Here is a 16,276-nt window from a genome sequence, read left to right as displayed (position 1 = left end):
CCTGGACACGTTCCTGTGTGATGTGCTCTGGGTGACCCTGCTCTGGCAGAGGGGTTGGACCAGATGATCCTTCGAGGTTCCTTCCAACCCCTGGGATTCTGTGATTCTATGTCACTAGCAGACTGGGGCTTGTGTCTGTCAGAATACCTCTTGTAGCCTTCTCAGGCCTGTCACGGCTCTGCTTGCCGAGGGCAAGGCTTGGGTGAGACCCGAGTGGTGGCCTTGGTAGAAAATCTTAATGCACTTGTGGTTACCTCTCCCCACTGCTGCAGCATTATAGCTTAGGGAGCTGGCTGGGGAGTGTGTTTTCTGTGTGCATTCCAAGTGTGGCTTTGGCAGTACAGCTGCGGTAACAGGACCACTTAGCATAACTTGTCAGCGTTTCCATATTAGTAACCTGCTTTTAGCACGTGCAAAGCTTCAGTCTGGAAATGTTGTGCCACGTTTCCGCGTTCGAGAGCTGTGTCAGAACCTGGCTGAACCCGTCATGAAGTCTGAATTGAGCTTTTGGTGACGGGAAACTGAATGCAAACCCTGTGCAAAACGTTGTTTCAAGTGAGGGAAATGATGCGAAAAACGAGATTTGTGAAAATCGCTGTTTTGCAAAGGGAGGTTGAGAGAGGAGGGTGGGGTGAGGCTGGGGTAGCCCATGATAGTGGAAAAATACAGTGCCTGAACAGATTCACTGTGCCATCTGGTGAAGTAAAAGTGAAAGTAAGCTTGCTTCTGACTTTCAGGTTTAGAAGTGAAACTCCTCTGGTACCCCCACAGCCCCCCTTTCCCCAAACAATAAATCTGAATTATTTAAATGCATGTTGGATTTGTCTAAATTTGTTACTAAGTATGAGAATCTGGATGGATAAGAATCTTCTTGCTGTCCTTTTTGCTGATGTTTATATGTGTGTTCGTGGAAATTATCTCAGTGCTTACATATTTTACTTAAATGGATGTTTCTGAAATGTATTTATGAAACATCTAGTTGGCTACCTGCTACTCTTTAAGAAGCAGATACTCTTCATAAATTCAGTGTGTAAAGAGGATGTTTTCAGTGCAGTAAAAATAAGATTGCAAATGCTCATGGAGTTTGTTAAAAAAAAAGTCTCTTGGCTGTCTCATGAACAGATTATTCCACACTTAAAAGCAATCATGACAATGCAGAATCTCTCACGGGACAGTTGAATACTTTATTCTAAAGCTTTTAAAAACAAAACCAAATAATTGTCAGTGTGCTTAAAGGAGTTTGGCTTCAGTTGGCCTGGATTATTGTTTTGTAAATAGTATTTCAACTAATTTATGCTATTCTTTGCTCCACTTCTGGTCATTTCTGAAATAGCTGCTCCTCTGTCCTTGCAGAGTAAGCACATTTTTTTTATCTCTCTGCAATGTTGATTATGAAGACTGACTTTATAAGCTTGTCAGTTTATTTGTATTTAGTGAGCATGGGAAGCACTCCAGGGAACTCTACTTTGGCCTGAAATTTGGCTTAAGGTCAATGCTATTACTTAAAATATATTTGTCTCTTAAAAATGTGTATTGAAAGTTATCAGTTTCATTTGACTCTGAGAATCTCTGTGAAAGATGCCTGTCACACTGCCCCTTGGCACTGTGGTGTATATGGGCTCTGATCTGGCTGTGTTCCAAGATAGAAGCAGCATCACTATGGAGCTCTCTGTACATCGTCTGTGAAGACTGCGAAGGGAAAAAAGTTAACTAGTGGGCTCTTTTGGCTTCTAGGAAGCTAGCTGAGCTGTTTGGCTTCCCAAGGAGCTGTAGCTATCTCTGTACTGTGATCAATAACTGCATTAAGATAAGATACCAGCAAGTCATAAATCATAACCTGTAAAGTTTTTCTTTTGGTTTGGTCTTTAATTGAATTGGTTGCTTAAGGTAATACAAAGCTTCATGAGTTCAGTTCGGTTTCCTGTGTATAAGGTGTTTACTCTTCTATCTTCTGTGCTCAGTAAAGCTGGTTTGATATGCAGTCTGTCCCATAGTTTTAACATTGTGCAGTTTGATTTTAGGTGTGGGGTGATACACCTGCTTAGTGTGCTGTAGGGGAAATCTCATGCTTTCACATGAAAATGCCAAAGGTGTCCAAAGCAGGGGTTTCTAGTATAGGTGTAGCAAAATATCTGCTTCTAATGCTTGTCATTTTTAAAACATGGCAGAAAAATTAAGTTCATTGAAGTATATACATTGATGAAGTTGATGGAATATGGTGTGCGATCAGATTATGTGTTGAGAAGCTTTGAGATTCTTGAAACTGTGCTTTGGTCTACTGATTCCAGCTCTTGAGCTTTATTTGCTCATTTGTGAGGACAAGAGAGGGAATAATTTTTATAATTTAATGAAGGAAATGATTGTACAATGGTCTGCTAACTGGATAGACTACTTTATGTACAAGTTTATTTTAAATGAGTTATTTCCTTAACTCTGAACTTTGAGTTTACCTACTGAATGAGAGATTTTGGTGCAAATAGAAGAGGACTTAATGTAGTAAAAAAAAAAAAAAAAGGTACTCTCTCCTTTTATTTAAAATATTTTTAAAAGATTTTTCATATCTCTTTTAAAATAATTTGTCTTAATATGGTACATGTCCACAAAATATAACTGTCTTTACAAAGGAAGTCCTGAAAATGTGTCAATTAGGTCTAAAAATTAGTCTTGTGTAATACATAGTTCTTGGCTCACTTTTGTCTCATGGGTTGGCTGGTCTTTTGTCAGATGGATGTAGAGATAGTATATGTGGCTTAGCAGTGGGGGTGTGTTTCCTGGAAGATTGTTACTCAACCAGAATGAGTGATTTTTAGATTTTTGCTGCTCTGACTACCATCCGGTTAGAGGGGCTGTAGTGAGTGACCAGGCAGGTTTTGTGCTGTCACTGCTTTCTCAGTCCCTGCCAAGCAGCAAACAGTGCCCTTCAGCCATCAGAGCTGAGGCAGCAGAGCCATGGGTTTGTGTAGTCAGGGCAGAAGAGGGAAGGAAGGTGCGGGGTGAACTGTGGTGTGAATGGGAGAGGAGATTCAGGTTGAATGAGGGATGCTGCCAGTGGCAAATGACCCTCAGCAGATACAGTGCCAACAGCATAGTTGTCTTGTGGCCTGCTCTCCTGTGCATTCTTCCTGTAAAGCTGAAAGCTGAAGGCTGAATTGGCTTAAAAGTGTGGGTTGTCACTTTCAGTTTTACTTTCAATGTGTTATGCTTAATGGTTCACACTTACCTTCTTTTTCTTCTTTTCTTTTCTTTTTTTTTTTCACATGGGGAGCATTAACTAGTAGAGATTTGAATTTAGACTGGGCATAATTTAAAACTTAATTATTAAATCAGATTCTTACTATACAGACTTATTTATTTCCCGTCTCTTTCAGTTCCTCGATGACTTAAACAGATGGAGTCTGCTTCTCATTTCTCCTTTTATTTGTCCTGATAAGTTACTTAAAGCAGAACATATAGCTTTTGTGACAGAAAGCATTTCAGCTCAGACAGATAACTTGCAGAAACTGCCCAGCTCTTCAAAAGAGGTAAGTAGTTCTCTTTGGTTCTTGCATAGAAAGTAGTACATACAGATGGGTCATTTGGTGGGTATAAACCTAAAACACTCAAAGGAAAGAAAATCAATGGCAGATTAACTTTTATGTTTATGACATTATTTGGGAGAAAAATATAATATCTTGATTAAAATGAATCACTCTTGTTGTGTTTTATGCTTCCAGTAGACCCACAGACATAGATTTTTTTTAGCAACACACTTCTGCAGAATTCCACACTCTGCAGAATTCCATTGTGACTTTGGATAAGGTGTGTATGGTTAGATACATTGAATAGGAGAAATATCACAGAATCATAGAATGATTAAGATTGGAAGGGACCTTAAGGATCACCTAGATCCAACCCCCCTGCTATAAGCAGGAACACCTCACACTAGACCGGGTTGCACAAAGCCTCATCCAACCTGGTGTTGAACACCTCCAGGGAGGGGGCATCCACAACCTCCCTGGGCAACCTATTCCAGTGCCTTACTATCCTCATGGTGAAGAACTTCTTCCTGATGTCTAACCTAAATCTTTTCCTCTCTGGGGAAAAGCCCCTCCCCAGCTTTCCTGTAGGCCCCCTTCAGATCCTGGAAGGCTGCTATAAGGTCTCCCTGGAGCCTTCTCTTCTCCAGGCTGAATAGCCCCAACTGTCTCAGCCTGTCTTTGTACCAGAGGTGCACCAGCCCTTTGATCATCTTGGTGGCCCTTCTCTGGACCTTCTCAAACAGCTCCATGTCTTTTCTGTGCTGAGGGCTCCAGAGCTGTATGCAGTATTCCAGGTATGGCCTCACCAGAGCAGAGTTGAGGGACAGAATCACCTCCCTGTCCCTGCTGGCCACACTTCTTTTGATGCAGCCCAGGATATGGCTGGCCCTCTGCTTGAGAGCTGTCATACTCAGGCAGATCAGGAGTTTGTTTAGCTCAGTAGCATGTTTCTGACACTAGCTGAAATTATTTCCTCAGCAGGGATATACAAATCAAGCATACATTAAGATTTCTGAAAAACTCTTCAAGCATCCAACCAAGTGGTTGTGAAAAGTTGTAATTGAAATAGAAGTCCCTCTTGCAACCTTCCTTTCATAAGTGCGAGTTCTAATTGGATAATTTTGTCAGTCTGCAGAAGTAAGACCAAAATCAAGCTTTAATCTCATTGCTTTTATGTAATATGCAGAGGGGGAATGGCAGTACTTCTTGAAGTTTTATAAATTGTCTTTTACTGCTTAATCCTTACAAAATGTTTTTAAGCCATCCGAAGGTATAAATTAAAGTAGTACTGAAATCCTTAGAAAATGTTAATGTCCTAGGTACTTAGGAATCTAAAAAGTGCCTTCTCTGCTACTATATTAAAAGTACAAAGATGTGGATTAAAAAGATGATGTTCTAAAACTTGGATTACTGTGTATATAGCACCACTAAACAGATGATGCATAAAAATATTATCCAGACCCTATAAAAGCTTACTACGAATGTGAATTGATGTGTCTTTCTCCCCTAAATTTTGTCAGTTTTAAAATTTTCTGCAGCCTGTCCATTTCCTTGCATGAGGAACATATATTTTCCAGGCCCCTTGTCCTTGGAGATGATCTAGGAGTCCTCTCCTGGGGCGAACATTGAGAGAAGAGTGATTGGCAAATAGTCTTATCAAGCTTTAATGCAGAAACAGAAGGACAGTTTGGGAATGGGCACAATTCCAGATTTGTGCCTGCAATCAATTTTTAGTACTTTCACCCTCCATGAAAATTTCTCAATTCTAGAGCAGATCGTGCTTTTGGAGCATGTTAGTCTTTGCCCTCTAGAGGAATGATGTCCTGGTTAAGTGTTGCATCAGACAAGATCATTCTCTTGGAAGCTCAGAGTGTCAGGACTGGAGGCACTAAAAGTTTATTGAAACCTTTTCTGTGGAAGTCTTCAGTGGAAGCAGGGTCTGGCCTCGTGTGTCCTTGGAGGACAGTGGAAGGAACCACAATAGCTGGTTTGTAAGTGTTTTTATTGCTTTTGTAAGACTTCTGGGACATAAACTGGATAGAATACCTGCTGTGCTTTCTACATTGTCTCAGAGTGAAAGTGGGGAGTGCTGGGCCAACTCAGACTGAAGGCGAAGGGAAATTTTTTTGTTTAACTTTACTTTTTTTGTTTGTTTGTGTTGTTTATTGTTGGTTTTTTTTTTTGTTTGGTTCGGTTTTGTTGTTTTTTGGTTTTTTTTAGCAGAGAGTTCCACAAAAACACTTGGATTGAAGCTCTTTCTTGGATTTATTATTTGGCTAAGTTTTTTAATCTTGTTGGGCTTTTTTGCATTCTCTTTTAGAATGGAAAATGTTGGCATTCTCATGTAGACATTGATTTGATTCATCAAGCTTAAAAATGATAGTCTGGACAAAAGACTGAAACTAAAGAAGAATAGGACCGCTGTTTTGATTATTGGTCTTCTGTGTACATGTCACTTCTAGAAAAGTGCTTTTAGTTCTGCTACCTCTGGCAGCCAGCTGTTGACATAGACAGAGGCTGTAATAACAGATTGCTCCTGTGACCTATGAGAATTTCTAGACAAAGAAGCCATTTTTTTCAGGGCTATCAGTGATCTGTGACTGGTTTGTGTTGAAACTGAAGTAGATCCAGAAAGTAGGAGTAAAAATAATTTTTCATTTCTTACGAAGAGCTGGTCTTTCAGTCTGTATTCTTACAGAATTTTGATTAAGATTTCTAGTCACAGCAGGAAAGCTTGGCCTGTTTGAAAATATTCTTTAAGGATTTTTGTTCTGTGGTGAAGCAAATGGATTGCTTTGTGAGCAGAATAACAGGTCATTTGTCTTTGCAACAGCCTTACTTTGTGAAGTTCTTTTGTGTATTCACTTGATTTGCACCAGACTGATATAGCTACTTGTTAATGTGTCAAATATTATACTTAGTGTCATGAGAAAAGCTCAAGAGCATCAATATATCCTCCTTGCAGTTTCCCGCTAATATGTGGATGTTACCTACTTGTGCCTGTTTTCTGAGTAAGAGCAGATATCTAAATAGAGTAGCCCAGAGTCTTATGCTGAGGAAAATAGAGAAGGAATCTGGTGTCTTGTATGATAAATGCTTCTGCCATGTTTGTCACTGATGATTGTGAATTTCCAACAGTTAGCAACAGGCCCTTAGAGTTTACGCCTGATGACTACAATTGGAGACTTCTGTTCCAGTTGTCATTGTTGGACCTATAGATTAAACACAGTTTGGAATACCTTCCATCTGGAAAATGATGGTGTTGTCCAGGTCATCACTCAAGGAAGCTGGCTGGGGCAATTCTGGCTGATGTTGTCACTGATTTCCCTGGTAGCAATGGAGAGAAAACTGATTGCTGCTTCCAACTACAGTTATTCAAATCTGTATGGGTCTAGTATAGTATTCCCTTGCGGAATACTGTAAAGTCAAAGTTGGAAATAGATTCTTTTGGATATTATGTAAACCACTCAACAGCAGCAGATAAAAAGTAAATTTAGCTGATAGTCTAATTATGAACAAGTAAAATATCCAAGAGCTCATGCTCATGTTGTGCATTCAAATGAAGTGTTTTTTCTTACTGCCTTTAATCAGGATGTTACATCTTGTATGTAGTGATAAAAGTAAACTTCATGAAAGTGGTTTTGTGATGACAGTGTCAAAGTGCTGCAGTTTCTCTGTGGGAATTGCACTGGCTCCCAGTATTTGGAACATAACACATGGCAAAGGCTATTTTTTTTTTAGCTCATGAAAACAAGTGGTGCTTCATTGTCTCTAAAAACACCTTCACAAGAGAACAGTTGGTTTGTGTATCCTATAAAGGCTAAAGGCTAGGGTATAATTCACACAATTTTTACTGAAATTGGTTACCTTTTTTGGTTTTTCCTTGCAGAATTGACTCTTAAATCACTGGTTTGGCAATTGTCTGAATACTATTTTGTTAGGTACTGTTGGTTTATAAACATAACTGAAAATGACCCTCTTATGAGTCAGCTGACAGATGTGTAGTCTTTATTAATGTGCCTGCCTTTCAGAAGTAAACCAAAACTCTTTTCACTTTTCTTCCACTTTTGACTTTTATAGATACGTTTGAAGCTTTTTTTTCCAAGGTGATACAGTGGTGTAGTTTGGGTCTAAGAAACCTTGGAGGAAACAAACCCAAATGTGTTGCTTTCATAATTCTTCTTATCTGGAGAATGGAATTTTTAATGTAGATAAGCAGCTTGAATCTTCCACGTTCAGTTAATGTGTCTTATAATCAGTGTGTACTTTTATTAAACACTAGTAGTTTACTTTTGCTCTTTTTATCAGCATTCTTTTTAGAATTTGTGATGAAAGCTATGTCTTGGAAATAAATACAAATAGAATTTTACTTGCAGAATATAATAATGCTCTCCTGCCATTTTGTGTGTTACTTGAAGCTTTTAGAGCCTTGATCTTTGGGAGAGTCTGCTTTCAGCACTTAGTGTGGATGCTGGTTTTTTCACTTCTCTCAGGACTGAATCTCGTATCAGGCATTGCTTGCTACATGACCCTTCCTCAGTAGATTCTTTTGGTTGTGTTCAGTCCTATACGTGGACCTTTGTAGTTATGAAGAATGCACTTCTGTGTGAAAGAAACTGTCAACTGAAAGCCTTCTCTAGTTGCAATGTGTTGTCTCATAGTACTATGAAATGTAATAGTTGATTTTAACACATAAGGCATCACAGAAATAAGTCTTAAAAGTGAGTCTGCCAGTTTATTATTTTACAGTCTTAGTAGCTACACTTTTTTTTTGTTAAGTACTCTCTTTAAAATTACTTCCAGTCCTTGAGTTTTCCAGTTGTGCCATTTTGGTTTGGTAATGTCCATATGTTGACTATGCTTACCGTTGTTCTGCTTTTTAATAGCAGAATCCTTTGGGAAGGAAGGAAAAATTTTGTTTGCAGTGATCTTGCAGACTCATAAGATAGTATTTTGATATTTTTCTGTAACCTTTTCAAACTGAAAAACATGCATATGCTTCATTTCAGATTGTGAAGTGGTCAGACTATTGTTCACCATTGGCCTATAAACCTGGTGAGCCTTACAGATTAATTGCTGAAGCAAGCGTAGATAATTTCAGTAACCTTGGAATAGCATTCATGGAAGACAGGCTTCAAATGGATAATGGAATGGTGCCACACAAGATTGTTTGTAAGTATCTTCACAATTTTTTAAAATAATAGAACATGTTTGTTTCATGGTTAGTTTAGGACTCTGCTTGTAGTCTTTATACTTACATAAACATGACATGTTTTTATTTTGCCACATTGTTTTCTTTCTGTTGTCATTCTAGACAGTTGACTGCTCTGTATTAGTACCATATTTTAAACTGAATACTGTCAAATGCTGAGATCCTTGAAAAATTAGACCACTTTTTGAGTGAGTCTCTCTCTTTACAGAAGGTCTTACAAGTGCAACAACAGAAATAGCAGAAAAATTGATAAAAATATTTTTGGAGTAAACTCCCCTCTTTTTCTTTATTATCTCATAATTAACCTTAATATGATGAGATCTCTGTGTCCAAGATGGTGTTTATCTTTTGCAAATGCACAAATGTATAAATGTCACAAATGTGAAGTTAGAAAATGTTGTTTCTCTAAGTATTGTCTTAGATTAACTGATATATTTGATTAGTTAGATTAATTTGTTAGATTAACCAATCTATTTCAAAAATATAGTAGGTTTTAGGAAAATGTTCTCTTTTTTTCAGGTTTGAAATAGAAGTGTATTCAAAGCTAAATATAGATTGAGAACAAATTGCTGTAACTTGAGCATCTTAATCCTTTGGATAACTGAGAGAAAAGCTCACAGGTATTTTCTAAACAGGGAGAGGAACAACCAGGGGAGCAAGGATGATGTCATTGCTAATTGAAGTTTGAATTTTTGGTGGGTGGTTTTTTTCTTTAGGGGGTGATTATAATGATATCAAAACTGTGGACTATTGTGTCCTCATTAGTTGAATAGTTCCAGCTATGGCAGGGAGGTAATTGGTTGCTAATTCCACAGCAAGTAGAAGAAAGTAATGGTTGCACTTGTAACACTGTTCTTAAATAGAATTGTGGTCTGGGCTGTGGGAAATCCAAGCTTCACCTCCCTTTGCTGCATGAGATTTTAACTTCTTTTTTCCAGCACCATTCTAAAAGTGCTATAATATGCAGTCTGTAGGGTACTGGAGAAAGGTGGGCTCTCAGGGCCTAAAGACACACTTTTCTTTTCATTTATTTATTTATTTATTTGGGGCAGGTGGAGGCTGGGATTGATTGAGCAACAGTGTCATTTCTTCCTACCTAGTTGCGTCTTCTCAGCTGTGCTGATTTGGGCTTCAAAAATATGCTCTTCCCCACTCTCTAACTCCAAAAAAACCCAAACAAACACGTCATTGGGTTTTCTGTTTGGGCTTAGGGTTTTTTGTGTTTAGTTGTTAGGATTTTTGTTTGCCTGGTTGTTTGTGTTTTTTTTGTTGTTTTTTTTTTGTGGAGATCATAGTGCACTGTCAGGAGTCAGGAATGATAAAATCAGGATCAGCTTGCTAGAGTACAAGAGAGATATGATAAATGTATCTGAAGTGAAACTCTGTCTCTTGGTGCTGTTCTGCAGAAGTGTTAATATGAGAAAGGCATAGAAGCTGAAACAGTGCCCCAGTCACTTACTTTTCAGAATGTTTTTAGCTCATTTTGTTTCAGGTACTATGTGTGTGCTTCATCTGCTCCTGGAGAACAGGCTGATGGAGCCTGCTGATGGCTGTGCATGTTCATAGGCTGTGGAATTCTCTTGGGATGTGAAAAAGATCTTGCTTCAAATGTCTGCTCCAAACTAGGCAAAAGGGACGTAGTTCCAAAGGAATGCAAGTGGTGTTGAAGAAAGTGATTGAACTTGGATCTGGTGTCTTGTGTGCCAGTCAACTATTTTGCTAATCAAGTTTATAACTGAATTTCTTTGAGAAATCAGAAACAAAAACATAGTGCAAGGGTTTTTTGGCCTTCTGGGAGTGGAGAGAGATTTAGTAACATTTTGCAGATTTTGATTTGAAATCTTTTCATGGCTCAGCAGCAGAAAAAGAATTCTATATTTTTAAGAGTATTTTTTCTCTGCTCTTTCTTATTTAGGTTGCTCTGGAGGTTTCACACTGACAGTAGTCATCTTTGCCCTTCTTTTCTCACTTTTATTTGCTTGAAATTTTTTATCTTTGCATTTCTATCCTCCTCAGGGGAGAAAGGGTTCTTCATTCTTCATCTTTGCTAGTTTTTCCCTTGGGTTCTTAGTTCCCAAAGCTTTCTGTGGGTGGGTATGTCTCCCTTCCTGCAGACTGAAAGCAGTTCAGATTTTTATTTCCTTTCATCTGTGCCAAACTTTTATCTGCAGCTTTCAGCAAAGGAAGAGACATAGTTCAATGCCTCCATCTTACCCAATATCATCACTTTATTAGCTTATTTCAAAATAGCAAATTTTAAAATAGCAGCAAGCAATTTTCCACCCTGACCTCTTCAAGAGACCAGTGTTTGTTCAAAGGTCTTTCCCTTGCTTAATTTTCTTCTGTACTGGGGACCAAGGGACAGACAAAATCACAAGCTGACAAAGCAATGTCTTCCCTCCTTCCCACCCATGAACTATTGTTCTGTTAAGAATACATCTCCCTAGTGTACAGTAGCAATCATGTTTTAATTTTGTGCAAATATTTTTGCACTCACAGTAAATGTTAGTTTGTTTAAATGTGCCCTGTAAATATCAAGTGTTGTGCTCCCAGTCAAGAGAGTAATAAGAGTTAAATTATTGTATTATGAGTGCAAATTCGTTATGTTCTTGGGGGACGTTAGATTTGGTGCATTGAGCAAATACATTTCTTGCTATTATAGATGATTTGTACTGAAATTAAATGCAAATCCTGTTGTAGTAGTAATATTCATCATAGCTCTTTCAGTATCATCTTTGTAATGCCTTTTTCTTATTCTTTAACTCTTCTAGCTGTCCATTTACAGGAATCTGCTCTGAACAAGTTTGCACAGGTGGCACCATCTGTAAAAGAGCAAAGTGTAAGCAGTACACAAATGGATGAAGTAGCTCGTGCTGCAGCTTTGGGGCCCGCTGTGAAATCAGTATTAGGAGGAGCTGAGTCTGCAGGACTAGGTGAAGAGAAGAAATCCAAGCTAGAGAAAGAAAACGAGCATGAAGATCAATCCAAGTGTCTGTCTGACAAAGAGACAAGTCCTGGAGAACATCATCACTTGCATCTTTCCAGCTGTCATGAATGCCTGCAACTTGAAAACAGTACTATTGAATCAGTTAGATTTACCTCTGCAGAAAACATTCCAGAACTTTCTGATGCTTGCAGTAACAAACTGGAAGAGAAGGATGACTGTCTTGCAAGAGGAATGAAGAGAATAAACCTTGCTGGAAAGCCCCCTAATGTATTGATTTATCTTGGCTCTGAAACTACAAAAATGAAATTCGAGCAGGTAAAATCAATCCTTCAGGAATGCATTGATGCAGACAGCTACACCATCTACCAGCTGCGTGAGGAACAAGTTCTGAAGGCTCCATGGATTGATAATTCACTGCTGTTGATCATTGCCACGGAGGAGCCTATTTCTGAGGAGAACTACAAACAATTTATGAAGTTTTTATCTAAAGGTGGGAAGATTCTAGGGTTTTCTTCATCTTTTACATGTGATGGCATACAAATAAAGAGAAAAAACAAACTGAAGAGAACTGTTCATGAATTAGTGGTCTCTAAAATGGACAGCACTGAAATTCAGTTAAATCTTTTGCTCAGTGGCTGTGTTTTTGAGGAAGTGGTGAAGGAAGATACCAGCAAAGTGAAGACATTGTGTCAATTAAATAATGATGATAAAGATGCAGTTATTGTTCATCTGACTTACGGAGACAGCGGAGGGGAAGCCATTCTTTCTCAGGTACTGCAAGTGCTGAAGTATTAGTTTGCTCACGGCTACATGATGTGGTGGTATGCTAAAAAAGTTCACTTGTTCTCATTGCGTGTTCTTGGGGATGCTGGTCAAGGGGAGGTATAGATGGATGGTTCAGTGAATATACAAGAACTCTGAAGGCAGAACGCCTTTCACCTGATCCTCAAGAAGCTTAAAAAATGGTAGAGAATGTTGCTGCTGTTCCACTCCCTTCTTTTCACCATGTAGCTGGGCATGTGTAGATCATGCAAGACCACAGTAGATGGTAGAAGAGAGGGCAGATTTGCATAGTAAGCAAGCATTCTGAAGAGCAGAGCTATACTTTTCTGCCTGCAAGTATCTGTTGTTACTCCCTGTCTTCCCAGATAGTGGATGAGGAAGCTTCCTTGTCTGTGTTAAAGATAAATGTTGGTGTTCCTCTACTTGGGTGTATAGTCTGTGAGAGTTCAGCCATTTCATAATACAACTTTTAAAGTGAGCCTGAAGGCAACTTACATGTTTTGAGTTAGCCTCAGTAGGAGCAGAGGTAAATGTTTTCTTTCTAGCATGGCTGTTCAATATTATGTCACTTCCCTTACTCTGTCCTTGTTTTCAAGCAGCACTTTGAGAAAGCAGGGCAGTATTTATTTACCAGTATTTAAGTAGATGAGGAATATGATGGAGACACAGGTGAGCAAAGTACAAAAAATTCGAGGACCTATTTTTACCAATATTTAAGTTACAGAAGAGCTTTCTCAGGAGCCCAGAGCGCTCAAACTGCTCATGTATCAGCATATACTCTTCTAGCTAGTACATCATTCAGAAATATTCATGTTTTGATCTCATATCAAATTAAATCTACTAGCTTTTTGGAAACTCTGGTATACATAGTAACATGTTTCTTGCTTATGTAGGAAGCTTTGCCACCCATGTGCTGTATGCTTGTACTAGAAAATTGATTAGATACTGTTGCTATCCATTTCTATATGTTCCATGGTAAAACCTGCTTTGCTGTACTGTTTTAATCGACCCTTCTGCTGTAATGAAACTTATAACTGCAGAGGTTTTCCCTAGAAAAGGACATTACAGTGTAGCTTAAAAAATTGTGATTGAAAGGAGTAGTGTGTAATTTTATAATTTTAAATTACTTCCAGCCTGGCTTTGAAAAGCCTAATTGTTTTCTGTTCAGGGGGACTGACAGTGACATCAGCCATTAAATATTCTGTTACAGACTTTTTGTTTCCTTTTATTTTCTGTTATGTTGTTTCTCCCTCCCCGTTTCAGCATATTTCCCTGATTTTCAGTTAAGTAGATCATATATGAAAGATGAAGAACATCATCAAAATGTGCAAAATCAGAAAATTAACAAAGATAGTAGCTTGTGATTTTTGTTGAATCAATATACATGTGGAGGGTACAAAGGCATCTAAATATCTTGGAACACTTATTTAAAAAACAAGCAAAACAAAATCACCAAAAAATGCACAAAAAAAATCAAACTCAAAACCACAAGAAGAGAACCAAAAAGGAGGTCTAGAAGGGATTTTTAACTTCTGGATTTCACTTCTACTTTTAAGCATCTGCTTCAACTTTGAGAAGTGATTATCTACAAGGTTGTGTTCTGAGGTTCTTAGTTTTCCTTCAGACAGAAATGTTTCTTTATCTGCACTGATTGCAACAAAATTCATGTGACACAGTAAGCCTTGCTCAGCCTGAGTTCTACATATCTTGTGCGATCTCTGATAAAGCTCTTTCAATTTTAATATAATTCTGCTCTTGTACAAGCCAGAATATGACCAATATTACTGTTTGTTCTAGGTTGCTATCAGACATGACATGCAGAAATTTAAGTTATTAAATGCAAGTTTGAACAACTCCTCCAGGAGAAGACCAGATTATTAAGAAGGGATATTTTGTGTAGGTTTCAGAGAAAATTGTAGTGTACTGTCAGCTGTGATCCCTAAATCAAAAACTATAAATACATAATTTATTAGGATAATAAAACCCTACTTGTGTAGATATAATGAATATGTGAGAAATTTTTTAATTGCACTAGTAACACTGGATAGTTCAGCAATCGCAGTCAGGACAAAGCTGCTTGTGAAACTGTTGTGCTTATCTCTTTCTGCTGTGCTGAAATGTTTAATGGCAACAAAATAATTTTTTTATTTACTTTGCACATATTCTTCCAGGCACACTTGGAACTGGATATCAATTCAATGGATGTCCAAACTGAAGAGGATTTTAATTTGCTTAAGATAAGCAATACCAAGAGATATGAAGTCCTCAAGGAAATCCTGATATCACTTGGCCTGAATTGTGAATTAAGTAAAATTCCTATGTTAACACCTATTCACCTTCTCTCTTTTGATGAGGTAAGGCTGCAGCTTACATTTCAGTTGTTTGAGATGTACTCTACAATACAAATTCATGTTTCATATGTGGTATTTTTTTGGAGAGGTTTACGTATGTATTACAGGTAAACAAGAAGTTTAATTTCTACTCTGTTACTGTTTTGTCAGATGTTAATAGTAGTTTTGAATTTTGTCATGCGGAAATTGTGCAGGGTAGAATATTCAGGTATATTTGCTATATTTCTGAGAATAACTTTTAAGCTTATTTATGTGCTTCTGTGATATCAAAACACAAGACTGTGATAAGCAACGGAAAGAACTGGTTTAAAATACAGGATTTGTCATTCTTTTAAAATGAGGTAGAAAATTCTGTATAGGCTGGCAACAAAAGATAAACCCAAATTATGGAGAATGGTGTGGTAGAGCGAAACTAGAAGACCTAAGTGAGTAGGGAAGCGTGTGTGACTGACTGATCACACAATGAAGAACTTTATTCCTAAAGATGTAATATTTCCTAGAAATAGAATAGCCTCTTGTAATTCAGATAGTCAGCTGACTATTCAGGACTTCTCAATTTGGGATGCTGCTATGAGGAAATGTGAAGAACATACAAAGCAGTAATTTAAATTTTTGTTTAATAGGACTTCAAATACATGAGAATTTCATTATGTTGCTCTGAGGGGGTAAAGCAGTAGGTGATGAAAAAGCAATGCAGGATACTCAAGCTCTTTAAGCTTGTTTCCAGCCCATATAGTGCTGTCACTACTTGCTCTCAGCATGCTGTCTGATTCCTGATCCTTTTCTGAACCACTCCTACCTTAGCACAGAAATGAGGCATCTGTGTTTAGGGGAACTAAACTGTAGAAGCTCCTCTTTGGATGCCTGTTTCCAACAGTATTGAATATCTCTTTTTTTTTTTTTTTTTGCTTCAGGATGAACCAATGAACGAAGTGACATTTTAGAGCTTAAGGTTTTTAAATTGCTTGGATTATATTTTAGATTTAGATTCCACTTTTCAAACCACTATTCATTAATCCAGAAGGTGGGTATGATAAGAATGACACAATTTATAGATTAGGAATATGTGACATGTTACTTAATTGTATGGTGAGGAAGTCAGTAGCATATCCAAACAAAACCACTGTTAATAGGTGTATCTGTAAATTCAAACCTGCATTTGTTTTCTGTCTGAAGATACTGCCAAAACTTACTACCTGTGCATTAAATAGTGTCCTTGTACAGCAACTCAGATTGGATATAACAGTTGATCAAAATCAGCTAAAATGCAGAGAGCTTTTTTTTATTCCTTTTGAATGATTGCTCTTTCTTGTGTGTCACTCTGCCATATCCATCTCCACTTTTCCATGGTGGAAGTACTATTGGAAGTGCTTCTGTCCAGCTGTCTGCTTGAAGCAGGGCTGTTGGCAACACTAGGTCAGGTCAGGCATGCCCTTTGTCAGGTTGAATCTTGAAAACCTCCAAG

The 16,276-nt window shown here is 38.0% G+C and overlaps 1 protein-coding gene across 1 annotated transcript in view; it reads left to right on the top strand.

The window, feature by feature from the left end:
- Window positions 1–3,375: 3,375 nt before the first annotated feature.
- Window positions 3,376–16,276, top strand: part of HLCS (holocarboxylase synthetase (biotin-(proprionyl-CoA-carboxylase (ATP-hydrolysing)) ligase)) — a 115,519-nt gene continuing 102,618 nt past the window's right edge. The window contains exons 1-4 of the mRNA XM_010000434.1: window positions 3,376–3,521; window positions 8,528–8,690; window positions 11,502–12,448; window positions 14,632–14,814. Coding sequence (XP_009998736.1) covers window positions 8,639–8,690; window positions 11,502–12,448; window positions 14,632–14,814 — 1,182 coding nt within the window. The 5' untranslated portion in view covers window positions 3,376–3,521; window positions 8,528–8,638. The remainder of the gene's footprint in view (window positions 3,522–8,527; window positions 8,691–11,501; window positions 12,449–14,631; window positions 14,815–16,276) is intronic.

This window comes from Chaetura pelagica, unplaced genomic scaffold (assembly GCF_000747805.2).
Source record: "Chaetura pelagica isolate M959 unplaced genomic scaffold, ChaPel_1.0 scaffold244, whole genome shotgun sequence".
Lineage (NCBI taxonomy): Eukaryota > Metazoa > Chordata > Aves > Apodiformes > Apodidae > Chaetura > Chaetura pelagica.
The sequence above is the reverse complement of the archived record's forward strand: the minus strand, read 5'-3'. Positions and strand labels throughout refer to the sequence as shown.